This window comes from Porites lutea, chromosome 4 (assembly GCF_958299795.1).
Source record: "Porites lutea chromosome 4, jaPorLute2.1, whole genome shotgun sequence".
NCBI classification, from domain to species: Eukaryota; Metazoa; Cnidaria; class Anthozoa; order Scleractinia; family Poritidae; genus Porites; species Porites lutea.
Window position 1 is genome coordinate 1,389,381 of NC_133204.1, and position 18,312 is coordinate 1,407,692.

Genomic DNA, 18,312 nt, shown 5'->3' on the forward strand with positions numbered 1-18,312 from the left:
GTCGAGTTGGCTTAGACAGCTGACGCTCATTTCAATAACAAAACCATTTTAAAATATTACTTTTAATATCTAGTAGTGGGAGAAAAACTCAGTCATATATTAACTGAAACTACCAGAGACGTAATAACACAGTTTTCAAAAGCCTCTATATCATTTATTGTGAAATGGTTGCACCCTACCTAATAAGTATTTTTTTTGGTAAAAGCTAGTTTGTTAAGAAAATACTTGGCTATTACAAATTGTTTGGAACTGGTGGTCAATTAACATTAACAAGATGCTGCGGCAATTTTCGGTAAAAGAGATTAGATTGTTCCTCTTAACGATATCTCTAGATATAACGTTGCTTTCATCCTGATTGTTTTGCTCAATGATGCTTTTAATATCGCCAAATGAAAACCACTTTAAAAAAGTTTTCAAAGCATCCCTTCCTTTCTTTATTACGAGCGATAGGAAATAATCTTTTTGACGACCGTTTCACCTGCCGTTTTGCGTTCAAATCGCATTTTGCTGTTTTAATCGTTCGATGTTTAATTTTTACTTTGGCGTCAAAACGTCTATCAAATTTGGACGGAAAACAAACGCTTTCTTTGATATTAATTTCCTTTCTGCATTGCTGTTTTTTGCAATCGAATAAATTTGAAAGTTTCCTATAGTGTTTCTCAAATTAACGACGAGTGCCTTCGGAAAAAGACTTTTTATATTTTGTTGTGGAAGATCTGAATTGCGATTCTCTTTATTCGCTTCTGGCCTAATTTCGACACTGAGGGTAATGGCAGGTGGCGAGGAGCGGATAAGATGGATTACCTCCTTGAGAATAGGCCATAGATGTCTTCACAACTCTTAAGATAAGAGTTAACATAAAAGGGTAGAAATTACCGCCTGCTGTGAATTTGTCCGTCGAACTTATGAACCCTCGAGGATTTCTGTCGTCATTTCGGCTACCATACACACTTTCATCGCAAAGTACATAAAGCTTGTGTACATATCAGTCAATTCTAAGGACAAGAAGACAGGTTTCGCTTACTCTTAAAGCTGCAATTACAATTCTGATGGCTTGACGACCAGTACTCTCTGAATTAAGGCTAACTTGGGAAAGCCAAGAAACATTCGATACCACGTTCGCCTCTTCTGACGGGAGGTTGTCCCGCGTCAACTTCAATTATATTCAGCAACTAAAAGGAGGGGACACAGCAATGGCGTATCAAAATAGTTCGCTCAACGGCAATATCACGAGTAACAGCGATACTACCTCATCGACTGGGGAAGCCGTTGCCTTCAAAGTAATAAAAGTACTCTGTTACTCTATAATTATGTTGATGTCGCTGGTTGGTAACGCGCTGGTCATAACCATTATCTATCGAAACAAGAGAATGCGCTCTACGACGAACAATCTGATAGCTAATATGGCCATAAGTGATTTGCTGTTCCCGTTATTTGCTGTTCCACGCGAAACCGCCAAAGTTTTCGTCGGTACGGAGAGATGGCTGGTAGATGGAGTCGTCGGAAACATTTTGTGTAAAATTGTCCCCTTTTCGCAAGACATTTCAACTGCCGTGTCCATCCTGAGCCTAGTTGTTATAGCATTTGATAGATTTTACGCGGTGAAGTTTCCGTTCAAACCAGCCATTATAACGCCCAAGATATGCCGGGTCATCATTTCATTTATCTGGGCAGTAGCAACAAGCATCCATTCTCCGTACTTTTATACCTTCAGACTAGCCATAAACAACAATATCACGTACTGTATATACGCTTGGGAGCCAGCATTCAATACCACCTCAACCCAGAAGGTTTACTTTTTAATTATCTTCAACGTGCTAATCCTATTTCCAATCTTTGTAATTACAATACTGTACACAGCCATTGCTGTTGAGATCTGGAAGCAGAAGGGACCGGTTGAACGATCCTGCCATGAACGACAAAGACGCGAAGTTGAAAACAGAAAAGTCCTCAAACAGGTTGTGACAGTAGTTGTCGTTTTCATATCGTGCATCACACCAATCATGATTTTCAGTTGTCTCTTACATTTTGTCTGGAATCTACAGCCACCGCGAGAAATCGAGGTTGACTTCAGATTTTGTGCTCAGTTTATCATGCATTCAAACGCAGCAATAAACCCTTGTATTTATTTTGTTTTTAACAAGAATTATCGAAAAGGCTTGAAAGAATTATTCGAATGCTGCGCTCAAATTTTTAGCCGTTTTCCAAAATCAGATCAACATAATATTTGTACCCCATCTAATATTGACACAAAAATAGAACGTGTTTCAAAGCAAAGGACACCTCGCGGTCAATATGTTTAAAGACAAAAAACATCTATCAGTATATATTTACAGACATATGTAATGATTGCGAAAACGCTTGCATGTGAAATAGTACAAAGTATGAATTCTACTTCACAATGAAGTCAGCCAAATTCTGACCGAAGGGCAATTAGTTAAAACCATGTCGGATGCCAAAACAAGTGGGAAAAAAATTCAAGAAAAGGTAGGCTGGGAAAAGAGATACAATTTGCAAGTGATTTTGATTTTTGTCTTATCAAATTTTGACATCATTGTACCCATATAAGGAAAGCAAAGACAAAAAACTGAATTGAGTTGCAATTTTTTTGGGGTTATTAAGAGACAGACTAATATAATGTCAAATTAACGCATGTTAAAAACTGCAAAAGAGAATTTCGTATAAAATAAGCTGATATTCAATATGTACCTAGTTTAATGTTTCGAATTACCGTAATATTAGTCTCTGTATACACAGAACGTGAACCGCTTGGTCATACTGCTTGTTTAGTTGTCATTAAAATTTATTCAAAAAACCAAATGTCATTTACTTAGCAGATTGATATATATAATCACTTTAATTCGAATGCAGTCACGACCAAGATCTTTTCCCAGTGAATGAATTAAAATTTTAAATGACAAGGACATGAATTAATAAAATCGCAGTAAAAGCCGGCATTTTCATCCACTCTCTTTTGAGTGTAGGGAAATGGAGCCTTTGAAATATTCTTTGACTCCAATATCAGGCTACCCTTTCCATCAGATCCTACAGTCCAAATAGCGAACTTCGCAAGAGGGCGTCTTTAAGTATGTAAGGATGAAAATGGCACTCCTTCTAAATCGTTGGTAACCGAGGCTTCAGAATCGTTTTAACTCTGATTAAAGTGATTTAAGAGTCGAACAAATTTGGAGAATGTAAACTGAGGTAATTTTCATGAATTGCTCCCCTTCGTAGGTAGACTAAATCACGGTTCGAAGCCGTAGAGTTAACAAAAAAAGAATAAAAATTATCTATTATTATTATTATTATTATTATTATTCATTCAAAATTTTTCTCCGATTCTGATTGGCTAAAAGCACCCGCATAATTTACCATAACCAGTTACTGATGACCAAATTTGAAAGAATTTTGTGTTTAACGAGGAAATGACGTCAAAAACGCAGCGTTCTTGCAGGTTAATGCACCGTTAACCGAGAAGACCTGGGGACGAGGCTGAGTTGTTTTGCTTGTGAAAACAAAAAATGGCGGACATCAGGAGCCCATCAAATTTGATAGGCTCCTGCGGACATTTCACTCGTTTTAAGGGAGGGGGGAGGAGGGGCATTTTAAGGGAGGGGGGAGGAGGAGGGGATTATTTGGTGTAGCAAAACTGGTTGCCATTTTCATTGGCAGGCGCCGAGTGGCCACGTGAGGGCTTTTGGCACTCGGAAGTGGCCTATTGCAATTGCATTGAAAATAAGGAATATCCACCGAAAACTATAGCTGTTACAGACTCAGAAAATAAGCGTTCTTTGTCAGTTCCCTACAAATGCAAATAATAATAATAATAGTAATAATAATAATGCAATTTCTCTGCGCATGAAGGTCGAGTCCAAACTGAAAACGCTAACGCTCCATAATCAACGCACTTTAATAACTTTACTCAATGCACTTTAACATAGCTTTACAAATTTTTGTATAGCGGAGCTCGCCGCACAGCAACATAGCTCCATGGGAACGAAATCCAGTGGAGTGAGGTGCTAATTGGGACGTTACATTTCATAATGTTTGCGCGTCTTTGGACGTACGGTTTTGGCCGGGGGGAAGGAAAATCGCGTGTCAATCCGCATAACAAAAAGGTTAGATGAAGACAATAAGAAAATAATAAAAAAAACTCTTTTTTATATTATCAAGGGAAAAACGGATATAATCTTAAATAATTTGCTGAATCTTCTTGACAACTGACATAAATCCTAGTTGCTTCTTTCATGGTAGTTTCTCGTACGTTGTTGTGAATTGTCCCTTTCTTAAAGAATCGGTTATTAGATAAATTGTTTATCATGATAAACTAGCTCGTCTAGTCAATGAATTTCTCCGAAAACAGTTTGTTTTAAACTCGGGCCTATATTATTTATGGGCTTTGCTCTTGATCATGACTGATCGCTGGGCAACATCTCGGGTGAATGTGGTAGTATAGTGAATTTATTTCCGCCGAGTCGATGTTTCTTCAGCCATTGGGCATTTACTCAAGCTGGTTACATAAAAGTTACATTAGCTGATGGTAAATTTCCATGAGGAAAATAAAGTATTTATTTAACAATTTAACTCTCGCGACCTAAAGATTTGACAGGTATTGACGATAATTTCTTTCCTTACATAAAGGTACAACAAATGTTTTTTGTCATACGCTTGGCGCTAACGCGGTATTTTTTATCAAATATCATGTAGATACATGGGTTAAATGCGCTCGAAGCGTGGGCAAGGAAGAGTGCAACAAAGTCCACATTTTCCGGAAGGCCACAATTGTAGTATTTTTGATCGTAGACTGTTAAAAAGTACGCCACATGGTACGGCAACCAGCATAGCGCAAAGCAAATAACAACCGTCACGAACATTTTCAGAGCTCTTTTTTTGCTTCTGGAATGAATTATTTTGTGTTTGCTACAGAGATTTCCCGGATGCTTTCGCTTCCAAATTACATAGATAACCCTAATGTACAACATTGCCATAGTGATAAGCGGCAACACATAAAACAGAACGAAAAGGATTGTCGTATAATCTCTGGAGGCCTTTGCTGAGTTGAAAGGAGCTGGCCATTGCTCAAGACAAAGAAGGAGACCGTCCGTATTCGTCACGTTATTTGCAACTAGCACCGGTGCGCTTGCTATAAAGGGTATCATCCAAGAGATTGCAATGATGATTCTACAGCGCTTTCGGGTCAATATTCTCTTGAGTGGCAGGCAAACTGCGAAAAACCTATCAAGCGCAATGCCTAGTAAACTAAGAATGGAACAGAAAGCACAGATAAGCTGGCAGAACGGCAAGCCCTTGCACAGTATCACACCCACTACACCTTGCATCCATTCGTCTGTGTCTCTTATTTCCACTACAAGAGATTCAGGCACGTTTATAATTGTAGTCAATAGATCTGCAACGGCCATGTTCACAATGAGGCTGTAAGCTACTTTCCGCGTACGATTCGATTTTCCGCTGACAATTATTATCAAAAGATTTCCGATCAACGAAATTGTTGCTATCACCACATATGCTGCTGTTTTGGCCACCGTTACGAAGACATTTATCTCACCTAACAAAGGACACGGAGAGTAATCTTGGTGATAATCGTCTTGAAGTTCATTAATATCTTGTTCCCGGTTGGCCACAGTGCTGTTATCCAAAGGAAGGCTTCTACTGTCCATATTTGGGCTATATTGGGCTTTCCTTCTCAAAAGACCAGCCACTCTTAAGACATACTAGTTAAGCCAGTCGAATGTTTAAAAAAGGTTATCCATAGTGTTATTCCAGGAAAATCTGTTTGAGAGAGTTCTCTAGACCGAATTCAAAAGGAACATCTGCTCCTTGAACAAACTTAAGTACGTTTTTTTCAATGTCATGATCAGGCACCATTAACACATAATTAGTCGCATTTGAATGGCTGAGTAGTCTTTCGGCCTTTAAAAACGCATAACAAATGACCAGTAATGAAACAATTCTCTGTTCATTTTTCTATATCATTTAAAAACATGCATGACGTTGATTTTGAAAATTTGTCCTTAAGAAGCACCTTTTGATCTGAGTTTTTGTTGAGCAGTGCGATTATACCAGCTTACGTGCATCATGATTTGTTTAACGCAACAATTCATTAAAAGGGACGTGTTCTGACGAGATTTAAGTTAAATCCTAGGTCTTATTTCAGGAATTACTGCGTTGAACTTTCAAAAAAAAATTACAGTTAAAAGTCATCAAGTCTTTTTTTTATTAAATTCAATAAACTCATTCCAACCTAAACTCAACCAAACTGAATGCAAAGCTGGCGATATATAGTCTAGGCATTTTACGAAAATAAATAACCTGTCACTTCTTGGAAGATAGGTTTTTTAACGGTTTATGGCTCAGCAACTTGTCTTCTACGACATATCAAAACTTCTTTCAAAATCCCTGCAGGGGAAGTTGCCAAAAACGGGTTTTATTAGGGCCTCATATCTCCCCTAAAGCACAACATGGAAACGAAGCTTGATGTAATTATGTGTGCCTTTTGCGCGAGTTGTGTGCATCATACTGATACATATATGTATATATATATAAACTAGCATAGGTTGAAAGATTTTGTTAACGTTACTCCCCGAGAAAGTCTAATACTTAAAGTGCCCGTTGCATGAGTTTAATTGCAGTAATTTCTCTTTTCTTTGCTTGGAGAAGGAAGCAAGTTAATGGCACATCACTGCTTAAAGCTTTTATTTGTTATTAAGGAAACAGCCCTGAGGAAATTTGTCAATCTTTTCTCGTGCGTATCTATGTTGTGTCCTTGGTTTATATTTTATTTATTTTCAATGTATAAAAATGAGTTAGAAACAAAGAAATATGGGAGAAGATGAAGAATGTCGATAGAGGTTCGGGCATCAGAAGTCAGTAGCAATCACTTACTCCCTGTTTCAGCCAACCGTTGCCCCTAGCCCTCACAGTTCCTTTAGTTGATCAGATGCAACTGTTCCTCCGGTCTGTAAGACTGCCAGTGTAACGAGGTTCATCTGCTGTAAGAGCAGCATGCAGTGTTCTCCTCGCTGCTAGCCTTCGAGCAAGCTCTTGGGGGGCGAGACCTCCTTTCCTACCTCCGGTAGACTTTATTTTGGACTTTTGGCAAGATTAGAACTCTAAAATTACCTTGCTAATAGCATTTTCATAGTTTCGAAAAAAAAGGATTCGATTTCTAGCAATGTAATTGCGCGATAATATTAACTTCCTGGAATTGGAGACGGACTTCTCTGTTTGGAGGTGTTCCTACGCTTGGATCTTTAGGTGACTTTTAGTATGTTCATTTATAGCTTATTTATAACTGATTAAAGATGAGAAAGCTTCTTTTGCAGGTCCGATCACAAAAAGCCTTGACTAATACGGCAAAGGGCTGAATTATTTGAGGACAATATTTCGGCTAAAAAACCTTCTTCAGGGCTAGAGCTACACTGAAAAAGAATACTTTAATGGGACATAAAATTCGAATTTAAATGTACATGAGAGGTTAATGATAAACTAAAAATGAGAACAATAGATTGCATGATAGATAAGTAAGTAATTACACAATAAAGTACTAGTATTAGGTACTAGTGTTAGTATTAGGTACAATTCAACATTCGTCCTTGCGGTTAAACCATCTGGAGAAAGAGTTTTGCCTCTTTTTATGAGGTAAGCTTCTCTTGCTTCCCCGTGTGATATACTAAGTGTAGGTTGAAGTTCAAATGGAGCGTTAGCGTGGATTGGATTGCTCTTTGCTTGTCTATGTTCTTTAAAACGTTCAAGAAGCGTGCTTTTAGTAAAGGTATACGTAAACATGGGTAAACAGGATATACAGGGGGATACAGTGTACAATAATACTATGGTAAAAATGGGTAAACAGTAACAGTAACAGTAAATCATTATTGTGGCTTACTCTTCATAAGGAGGTATCGGTCGGTTTACGGTAAAGGTCGTTCACAATAAAGTAGTGATAACGGCCACGGATATACAGTAATACTACGGTGTACATGGTTAACAAGAATATACAAGGGTATACAGAGATACTAGGGTGTACATGGGTAAACTTTTGTGCGTACTTTTTAAAATCGCTGCAAATTTTTCTTGAATTTTACAAGGAAAACATTAGGATTTCGTGGACATTTTATGCGATCTAGTCACGTAAAATGTGGTCAAATCTACAGACATTGTACAGGGTTTATAAATGTCTGCAAGTGTCCACGTTCATAGACATTGCAATTTACGAGTAAGATTAGAGATTTTACGGAGATTTTACTAACTTTTGTGAAGTCTATAAAATGGTTCAGGTTTTTCAGTGAACTTTCGAGGCTACCATGCTTTAAAATTTTGTAGTGATATGTTTTTATTTTTAACAAAATAGAACTTTTTACGAGTTACTTCACATTTTTATCGACCATAATTGAGAGAGAGAGAGAGAGAGACAGAGAGAGAGAGAGAGAGAGAGAGAGAGAGAGAGAGAGAGAGAGAGAGGGAGAGAGAGAGTAACACATGCTAAAATTCGAAGCTGTCTGTTATCCACGTCAGTAAAGACTTAAAACATGTAGTAGTACTTGACTTTATTGTTGTTTTTTTCTCTAAAAAGTTCGGTGGGTTGTGCGATTTCCCGCCAATAAAACCCGTGTTGCATTTGGGTTGCAATACCTGTTGATTGAGTTATTTTACGTTGGTATGCCTGTGGTGCGTAAGGGCGCGCATATTGTCACGTGATTACCAAAATTTCTCGGATGCATGGATAACCAAATTTTCTTACCCATGGTGCTCCGCTGCGCTCGAGAGTTCCGCTTGTAATGATGAAATTAATAATCGCTTCTTGAAGTGGAATGTCATATTTTTGAAGTAAAATTCATTAACACCTTTGACGTCATAGCCTTCTGTCTTAATCTCATATATAAAACGCGAAGGAATCTCATTAACATTACATGAAGTTCTACGTTTAGGTGGTTTAACCGGTTTGACAGGTTTTCTAGATATTCTTGGTAGACAAATGCTTGGTTTTCGATTGGTTGGCTAAAAATTAATCCGTTGGTTGATTTATGTCGTTGAAGGAATAAGCGCTTACTCACCTGTCACCGAAAATCACTGGGCTGTAACATTATAATGAAAGTTCAATATCCTGCGCTTTCGATTTTCAATGTCCTTTGCAAACAAAAGAACAGTTCTCTTTCACTGACTCTTGGCGGGCAAATCAGCTTATTTATATCGGTGAAGGCAAGCTGTCTCTTTTTAACATGAAACACAATTTCCCTCGTATTATTCATGGGGTAAATAGAAAGGATATGACGTCATTGGTTTAAATGAGATTTAAAAACGAGACTCCACTTTAAAAATGGATAATTTCATCCCTTCTATACTACTGGCTCTGTTTCATTTGCTCAATAATTATGAAACACTGTAACTAAAAGGCAAAAAATAAATGTATACATGGAAAATTAGCAACTTCCTATTGCCCCTCTAGCCCAGAATTATTACTCCCTAGCACAGAAGGTTCTCGAAAGTATGGTTGCCAAGCGATTACCGCCACGAACTTCGCTCTGCAGTATTGATCCGGGACTCGAGTTATGTCACTGCAAAGAAACTTTGATACATGTTGTCACTCTCGGCCGCGATCTATAAATAGATAGACCGGCGTCATAACCCTTTGATGAACCATGCAGCATCCCACTTATCGAGAGAAGTATCACTCCTAGGGCCTATAATTTATACTACAGAAACCGTATCAAGCTGCTGTCACGAGGATTTCCTTAGTTGGTGTGCCTCTCTACCTTACTTTACATTTTATTGCATATACAGTCGAAGCTTTTCTTTTGCAAGCGAGCAACTCGAAATTCGAAAAAGTGGTCGTAACTAGAGGTGGTCGCTTACGAGGATGATGGACTCTCGTAAGCCACCGTATGGTAAAACAATGTCGGGTAGTCGCTCACCAGACCCTCAGTGGTCGTTGTCACGCAGGGTAAGTGGTCGCTACGGAAATGACCTTGAAATTTAAAAAAAAACAATACTGTACTGTACAAGATCTTTTTCAACGAACCATTAGTGCAGTTCCATTAAAGTGTTCATTTATACGAATAAGCCACTGAGTGGTTGCTTACGAGGGCTTAAAAACAAAGGAATTGTCCAAAAGTAGTCGCGGTCGCTTGCGAAAGCGGTCGCTTACGAGAGTTTTTATTAGAAAGTTTAAGTCACAGTTCAAACAGGGTTTCACAAGGTGTTCGTAACTAGAGCTGGTCGCTTACAAGAGTGGTAGCAAAGAGTTCTTCGACTGTAGTCCCTTTTCACATGAAGGTGTCTCAAACCAGTCCTGCGGGAGCTGAACGCGTTTCTTTAAACGATTTATTTTGCTGCCATAAATTAATTTGTATAAAAGTCGGCCACGCGAGTGAGAACGCTCGATATGCAACGCTGGGTCACTGAGATGGGAAATCTTTTTTAGTCTTCAAACGGTGGCATGGAGAGCAGCGAGGAGAAAATTGGAAAGGAAATCTTACTACTGCCTACCCATCCTTCAGTTCTTCAAGCACTTTTCGTAGGTTCGCTGAGAGATCCTCACAAAATAAAAGAGCCACAAAAACGTTTTCCTGAGTTTTTAATCTATTGCTTGTAAAAAGCTAACATATCAGTTAATTTGCAATTCATGTTCGTGCCCCGGGGCTTCAATAGTAGGGAGAGCTTTGAATTCCGCTTGGAAAAACCTTGTACGATCTGAAGGATGAATTGAATTATACAAGTGCTTTATGAACTGAGATTTCCCAAGTATTCTGATAACATGTCAGTTTAAAAACAAATAACACAGCGCTTTAAATACTAGATTTCATCCTGCTTTAGAAATCCTTGATTGTACTTGACGAGAAATATATCGCCCTTTAAAGACACATCTTCATTTGATACCATTATTTTCCTATTCCGAATTCGTTGGATTCCCAATCGAAGGCTACGTGAATGAAATGTCTTCATCTCGTGGTTTTCGTTTTCTTCTGTTCGTGAGTTAACAACGGTGCCTGTATTCATACTTTGAGGGTAAAGCATAGATGGGTTTCTACAGCAACAAGAGTACAGCACACGTTTGGCTCCATTGCGATAATCTCTGTTGAAGATTATGTATATGCATGGATTCAGCGCGCTAATAGCGTGAGAAAAATATTTAGAGATAAAAAAGACATCTCTAGGCGTTCCACAATTGTAAAATTCTTCGTTATAATACATAAGGAAAAATGTCACGTGGTATGGAAGCCAACAAAGTGCAAAGCAAACAACAATTGCAATGAACATTTTTAGTGCTTTTCGTCTGCTTCTTGAGTAAACTTGATTTGTTCTAGACGAGTGGTTCCCGGGAGCTCTTCTTCGCCATATCTTACAAATAACACAAATGTACAGGGTCGATATGACCACCAAAGGAAATAAGTAAAATAATACGAAAAGTATTATTGTGTAGTCATTGGACGATTTATCAGGATCAAATGGGGCAGGCCACTCCTCCACGCAATAACTCGTTCCCTCATCTTGAATCACATTGTTTGCTACAATCATTGGCGCGCTGGCAAAAATTGGTATAAGCCATGAGAACAATAAAATTATCTTGGAGATTCGCTGCGTCATGATCCTCTTGAGTGGAAAGCAAATCGCAAAAAATCGGTCAAGCGCGATTGCCAACAAACTAAGAATGGCGCAAAATGCACAAACCTCTTGACAGAAGGGTAGAAGTTTACATAAAACCACTCCCACATTACCAGCAAACCACTCGTCTGTGTTTCGTATTTCAACGACAAGCGTCTCGGGCATGTTAATAAGGGTGGTGAGGAGGTCTGCAATGGCCATATTAACCACAAAGGTGTATGCTATTTTACGCATATTCCTATCACGTTGAGTAACATATGTTGTCAAAATATTCCCCACTAAGGACGTGGCTATTATTACCACGAGGGCTGTTATCTTGCCCGTCCTTTCGAGTGCAGTTGTTTCCTTAATAGGAGGACAACTATATATATCATCAGTAAACTGGTTATCTCCTTCTTCCGGATAGATATCGTTGGTTACGTTGCTTATCGCGTTCTCCATGTTGTTTACTGTGGAGAGTGTCTGATCTAGGACAGGAAAGACACAATCTGTGAGAAACATATGGAGTGAAAATACTACTATGAGCTGCTTTAGTTAATTATATATAATTATTTCTTTAACCTTTAAGCCCTTAAAAGATAATGAACCGTTCCAATTTAAACGCCCCCGAAGAAGTACTACTATGATAAAAAAAAAAACGGCGCCCTGAGAAATCTTTTAGACCGCTCTTTTAATAAAATATAGTGTTTTGATTTTTGTGTGTGTTTTCAGCTGCTGCTTACAGAAGAACGTGTCATTTGCATGGTCTTCAACTTCCTCTCGTTAAATAAAAGATACTGTAAGTAAATATGGGTACCTGACAGAAAATAGTCATGTCCTCCTCGATATTAAAGCATTTCGCAACGAAAAAATGAATCTTAAACTCTATATTTTCCTGAATCTGAAATAAGTGTAATAATTTGTTTATCGTGATCAACAATGAGCATTTTATATAAAATAAGGGCCTGACTTGGTGACAGAATGCTAAGGCCTTCATAATGGTACAAAGTCGTAATACTACTAAGTCTGGAGCTTATGTGTTTACAATGCTGTTGCCAGCACGGTCATCATTATGCTTTTTTATTTACTTTTAAAAGTAACAATCTAAATTGTATGAACAGTTTTGAAAGCTCAAGAAGTCTCATTCACCCTCCCTACGAACTCCAATATGCTGTATCACAGAGAACTCCAAAAGCAGCAATGTAATAAATCAAAAGTGTTCGAGATCGTAGCTTTTATGAGAGAAGTGATGTCGAGTGATGGCTAATTAGCTCCGGAGCCAATTTTGAATGGTACAAATTATAGCCATCCTACTAATACGACAGTTAGTTATTTCCGAGAGCAGCAATCGTTTTAGTCCCCAAATGCCTAAAATGTTTTGTTTAAATAAACAGCCTATGCCGGATAAAACTCTTTTGTTTTTGGCTAATTCAGTTCAAAATGTTTCTAGTAAAGTCTTAAATCCTCAGTGTAAAATAATCCTTTTGTTATTGTTTTACGTAAGGGCGCCAATATATTCACATGCTAGCCTTGGCTGCCATTTTTACTCAAGCCAAGTCTTCATAATACCATATCATACCTTTAGCCTACACAACTAAACAGATAGAAATTTCCAGAAAACGTTTCGTTGCTTGTCATAACAAGTGTTGTGACAACAAAATTGCAAGGGTTAAACGGTTTTCTTTTCCGTAAATGAAGTAAAACCGATTACGTAAACATGGCGCCGACGTGTCGAAGAGAGTATTCGAGCTTATTCGATCTTTTTAAATTAGCTTGTTGTTCTAGATCCACCCGCGGAACAGCAAAATAATTTTACAATTTACATTCATTTTTTTTCTTTTCGTTTTAAAATTTATCATTTTGTTATTGTTTTGATTTAGGGAGATAGTTACTTGAGGTGCATTTTGATATGTTTTATTAAGGCTATGTTATAATTTTAAGGACAGTGGTACATTTTCCTAAGTTTGGGTTGGGGGAAGGGAGAGACTGGGAGGTGCTGACTATGACATTGGCAACATGAGTAAGACTACTCTTCTCTTTGGAAGTCTTAGTTTATTTTTTCGCTAGAAGCGTTGCCGTCCCTGCTGAAACAGCGAGCAAATCTTGCTCTAGTGCGGCGCAGAGAGCTGGTGTCGGCAACGACATTTCCAGGATTTATGTTTGCTAGACTTTTGGCCTTGTCTTTCTCTTTATACAACTGCCACCTCGAATAATGGTGGTAATGACAATTTCGCTTGTTTTTTAGAAGCATTGTTTTGTATTAAATAGGCCAAAAGAACCTAATTATCGTAGAGACTTGCATGAAAGTCGGCTTGTTATAAGTTTGTCAATTAAACTCGTTCATTAAGCGAATGAATATTCGACTTTAACTGAAGACATTGGCAAAGGAAACGACTCTGAAAAGGTTTACTTTTTTAGCATTAGAAAAAGAGAAACATTTTACAAGATAGTTTTGAAATGATTCTCATTGTGAATATTCCAGGACAAGTCGCTTGACAAAGTGTTATGTCATATTCAACCACAACTGTTTCAATCCTACTCAGAAGCAGCTAGCACCTGCCATTTTATTCAATAGGAAAAATAACACCTTGGTTTTCTCATTCGTTCAACTTCACAACCTATTGACCAAATGAGTTTGATAAATGAAGAAGCACAAGATTACGTTGATAATATTGATTGATTGTAGTTTTCATTCCAATTTCTAATGCGTTCAAAATAGTCCCTTCATATTTCATTTTGTTGTTTTATTTTCTTCTTCCCTTACTAGGTTAATAGTCGGCTGGCAAAGCGTCATTTCACGAAGGAGTATTTCACAGTTTGTCACGAACAATTAAATTACTTACAACCATAGATATACATTCTGTACATTAACCTAAACAGTACTAAACATGTACTCACTCTTTCTTTCAGTGTTGATTTAATGTTGTCACACCAAACTTATTTGATCCGAAACAGATCAACCACGCTCAGAATTCAGTCACATTTCTATCATGAGAGGATATTCGGCTATTGTTGGTATCAATTTTGTCGAAATCAATTAGCAAACTCAAGATTTGCATACCGCTTGTATGCTAGGGACTTGTCAACAACTCCGCTGGACGTCTTTATAATGTAAGTGTTGCCCCCACTGAATGTGGCTGGCATTTTAGTTTTACATTACTTAAATGTTATTTGCAGACAATGTAGATGGTGAAAGGCGAGGTTTAATAATCAGTCACTGGTACTTAGAACCGCAAAAGCAATGGAAAGTGTCCGACAGCCAATAGTTTACCCAAATCTATGACCTAAAAGAATGCGCCAGGTATGATACGTAACTGAATATTTGTCATTTACTTATCTTTCTAAAAACGAAAGAAATCAGGTCAAAATAAAACGAATTGAACGAAGGAAAAAACTAATGTTTAAACAGATTTAGGTGCCCCCCCCTGCTGTATGGAGAACAAAAGGATTCAAATAATAACATTTCTAGTCGATTTCAGCTACTATCGTCGAATTTACTGATATTTTGCCATCTATCAGGTAAATATTACTGTATTTTTATAATAACCCGTTAAATGTTAATGCAGATGAATCTAGATTTATCCCAAAGTTTTCAAATCCTCGAGAGGAAAAAGGGATTGGTTGGAATTTTCGTGAGGTTCGAAAAATCAAAGGTAAAATTGCTGTGTTTCTACTGCTGAAGGGAAGTTAGTTTTGGTTCGAATTATCGCGGCAGGTTTTAGAAACCACGTATTTGTAAATCGAGAAATCGGGATTCTACTGATAGGTTGCAGTTGAAAACCCACCCGCCATTATAATACTGGCTTTTTTCAGGAAATTATTTTTTTAAACGAGTTAACGTTTAAGTAATTTCCTAGTGCTTTTCAAGCGCACTTCATTGACTTTACGGTTGACGGGGCAACCTCATATTTATATTCCTATAACTAAATTTCTTGTTTTTGTCCATCATGAATATATACACTACAGTGCTTCCAGGGGTTTCCACCACTGTCAAAATTAGCTAAAGTTGGCCCAAGTACAAAGCCACTATACGACGTCATAACGAGCTGCGGGATCTTGAGGCGCAGATGCTTAATCTGGTCTGTCATGATGTTGAAATTGAACCTGTTCTGCAGGAGATTACCGGTGAGTCGTTAGCCAAGGGGGCTAATACAGCCCCCGATGCCCGGCTTGACATTCATGCAGGGGGTTTTGGGTCTAAACAGGGTTCCACATTCTTTGACGTACGGGTGTATCACCCAAATGGGGAATCTTATAAGGACCTCTCCCTTCAGCAAATGTATCGCCAGCATGAAAACGAGAAGAAACGTATGCACGCAAGCCAAGTTATGGAGGTGGAACAAGCCACGTTCACGCGCCGCTGGTGTTCACCACTACAGGTGGCATGAATGTCAAGTCTATCACAAGCGACTAGCGGAACTCCTGTCAGCCAAGAAAGGCGAGGACTACTCGACTACGATCGATGTCTTGGATAAGAACCAGAATCTCATTTGCCATTCTGAGAACAACCCTCCTATGCTTAATGGGATCGCGCTCAATGAGGAGAGTAAATCTCAACCTAAAAGAGATGGACTTTGACATCGAAAGAGGACTTTAAGGATGCTAGATTTTGATTTAGAGAAAAGATATTGAATATTGCATATTCAATTATTACTACTATTTAATATTCTTATAGTTGTTGGTTCATGTTGAAATCGTGGCAGATTTTAAAGAGGAATTAGTGGAAAGATGTTAAATATTGGTACTAAATGATAATAGTAATAGTAATAATAATCAGTAGAGAAACATTGTCGTTGGATTATATTTCAAGGGATATTGAGACTTGAGACTTTTAATCCTTTTTTTAGTGAAGGTACATAGGTCTTTTTTATGAGTATTGAATTTATTTGTCAAATGGTGACGAGTGAAATTAGGGAATAATTTCATATGCGTTTTGTCCAAATTCTAATAATTTCCCGAGCTTTAAGGCGAGAGAAATTATTAGGATTTGAACAAAACGCAAGTGACTATAACGCTGAAATTTCGCGCCAAAATTAAGGAGTAATTTTTCACCCATGAATTTGTATAGGTAATAGCATGATTTGTAGTGATATTTGGCATAAATACCACGAGTGATATTTCGAAATTGTTATACGTAATTTCAGGAGCCGTTAGGCGAGTGAAATTTGAGACAAGTTTGAAATATCAGGAGTGGTATTTATGATATATATCACGTACGAATCATGCTATTATTTGTTTATACTACTACCCACAAAAGGTTTGTAATTTTCACATGTAGGTATTTCAAATTAAGCTGAAATACCACTGCTCTAAGCCAATCAGATTGCAGAAATTTCTCATGTAGTAGTATAAAGTTGGAAATAACTTACTACATCTAACTACTTCCAAGGCAACTAACAGGGTCCAAGAGAAAGAGAAATGTCCGAGAAAAAAGGCCACAGCCGTTTCTTCCACTTTACAGGGACCGGGGGGAGGATGCGGTGGGTACTTGAGTAATATTTGGGTATGGGAGAGCCGTTGAGGGTCTGAAACTATGACCCTGTGTAAGACAAAAAAAATTGTAAACAGTACATACCCTGTTTTTATTTCCTACCCAAATGATTCTCTCTAGTATGCTAGCGCATTAAAAAGCCAGTTTGGTTAATTTGGGGCTCCCCTAAAAGCTATTTACCTGTTCAGATGTCTTAGCCTTAGGGGAACTTAAGTTGTTTCAAAAGTTTTATGTCGCTTTTTCTTCTCATCCGAAATTGTTAGCTATCCGGCTGATGGATCTCCTTCGAAAGTTCGAGGACATGGAGTTACCATACTTTCATTGCCAAATTCCAGGGAAAGTTTTGTCGTAATACCGAAATTTCAGGGCACCTTCTTAACAGTAATCGTAATATCTTAGAGGTCAAATGTGAAAATTACAACCTCCGAAAATCGTAAGCAAATTGAAATTTGACCTGAAGAAAGTTAATCGACGCGCGCGTGGGAACCTGTCGATTGGCTATTATGATTGTATAAATAAAGAGAAATTGATGAAGTGTCTCATCTATGGAATGAATAGAACGTAATAAAAGTTTTCTTTTAATTAATCTCAAACTAAGATGCCGACAGTGAAGGGAGTGAGCATAAGAATATCACCCGAAGTTAGTTTTAACCAACGTCTGCTCAGTTGTGTCGACCATACGTATAAGGAAGACGATAGGTCATGTTTATGTTTTTGAATTCTGGTAACAGTCAGGGACGTAGCGTGGGATTTTGAAGGTGTATGCACGAGAAGAAAAGTTAGTGTGCCTCAAACTATGGGGGTCTGGGGCATCGTCCCCCTGAATTTTTTTTTTAAATTTAGGGCCTCGGAAATGGTTTTTCCCAGGACATTTTCAGTGAATAAATACGAAGGAAAATGCAGTAGTTACTTGTTTATTTTTCCCACCTCTAGTCTCATCGGTAAGGTATAGTGTTTACGGAAAAAAGAGTAAAACAGCGACGCTATCAACGAGGTTACAAAGGACAAGTCATCTACCCTTAAGACGGGCAAACTAACGCTACATGTATCAACGTCCTTGTGCTTGTCTATATGTGCAGAATTGCAAGAGACCTCAATCTCTCATCTGTAATAGTGCTTCGTAAAGGAGTTTTCAGTCTCTTCGTACTAAAGCTACACTCAGCTTGACTCTTAATGATAAAGAAGCTTTCAGGAATTATATATATTATATTTTTCCAAATTTC

The 18,312-nt window shown here is 38.0% G+C and overlaps 3 protein-coding genes across 3 annotated transcripts; 1 reads left to right on the forward strand and 2 right to left on the reverse strand.

Moving 5' to 3' along the window:
• The first annotated feature begins 711 nt into the window (after positions 1–711).
• Positions 712–2,772, forward strand: LOC140934867 (neuropeptide FF receptor 2-like). The gene has a single exon (XM_073384429.1). The coding sequence runs from the start codon at positions 1,194–1,196 to the stop codon at positions 2,301–2,303; it is 1,110 nt and encodes a 369-aa protein (XP_073240530.1). The 5' UTR covers positions 712–1,193; the 3' UTR covers positions 2,304–2,772.
• A 1,859-nt stretch (positions 2,773–4,631) lies between these two features.
• On the reverse strand, positions 4,632–5,678 carry LOC140932788 (neuromedin-K receptor-like). The gene has a single exon (XM_073382302.1). The coding sequence runs from the start codon at positions 5,676–5,678 to the stop codon at positions 4,632–4,634; it is 1,047 nt and encodes a 348-aa protein (XP_073238403.1).
• A 4,912-nt stretch (positions 5,679–10,590) lies between these two features.
• On the reverse strand, positions 10,591–12,072 carry LOC140935165 (substance-K receptor-like). The gene has a single exon (XM_073384698.1). It carries the CDS (start codon positions 12,058–12,060, stop codon positions 10,810–10,812), a length of 1,251 nt encoding a protein of 416 aa, XP_073240799.1. The 5' UTR covers positions 12,061–12,072; the 3' UTR covers positions 10,591–10,809.
• Between the last annotated feature and the right edge of the window lie 6,240 nt (positions 12,073–18,312).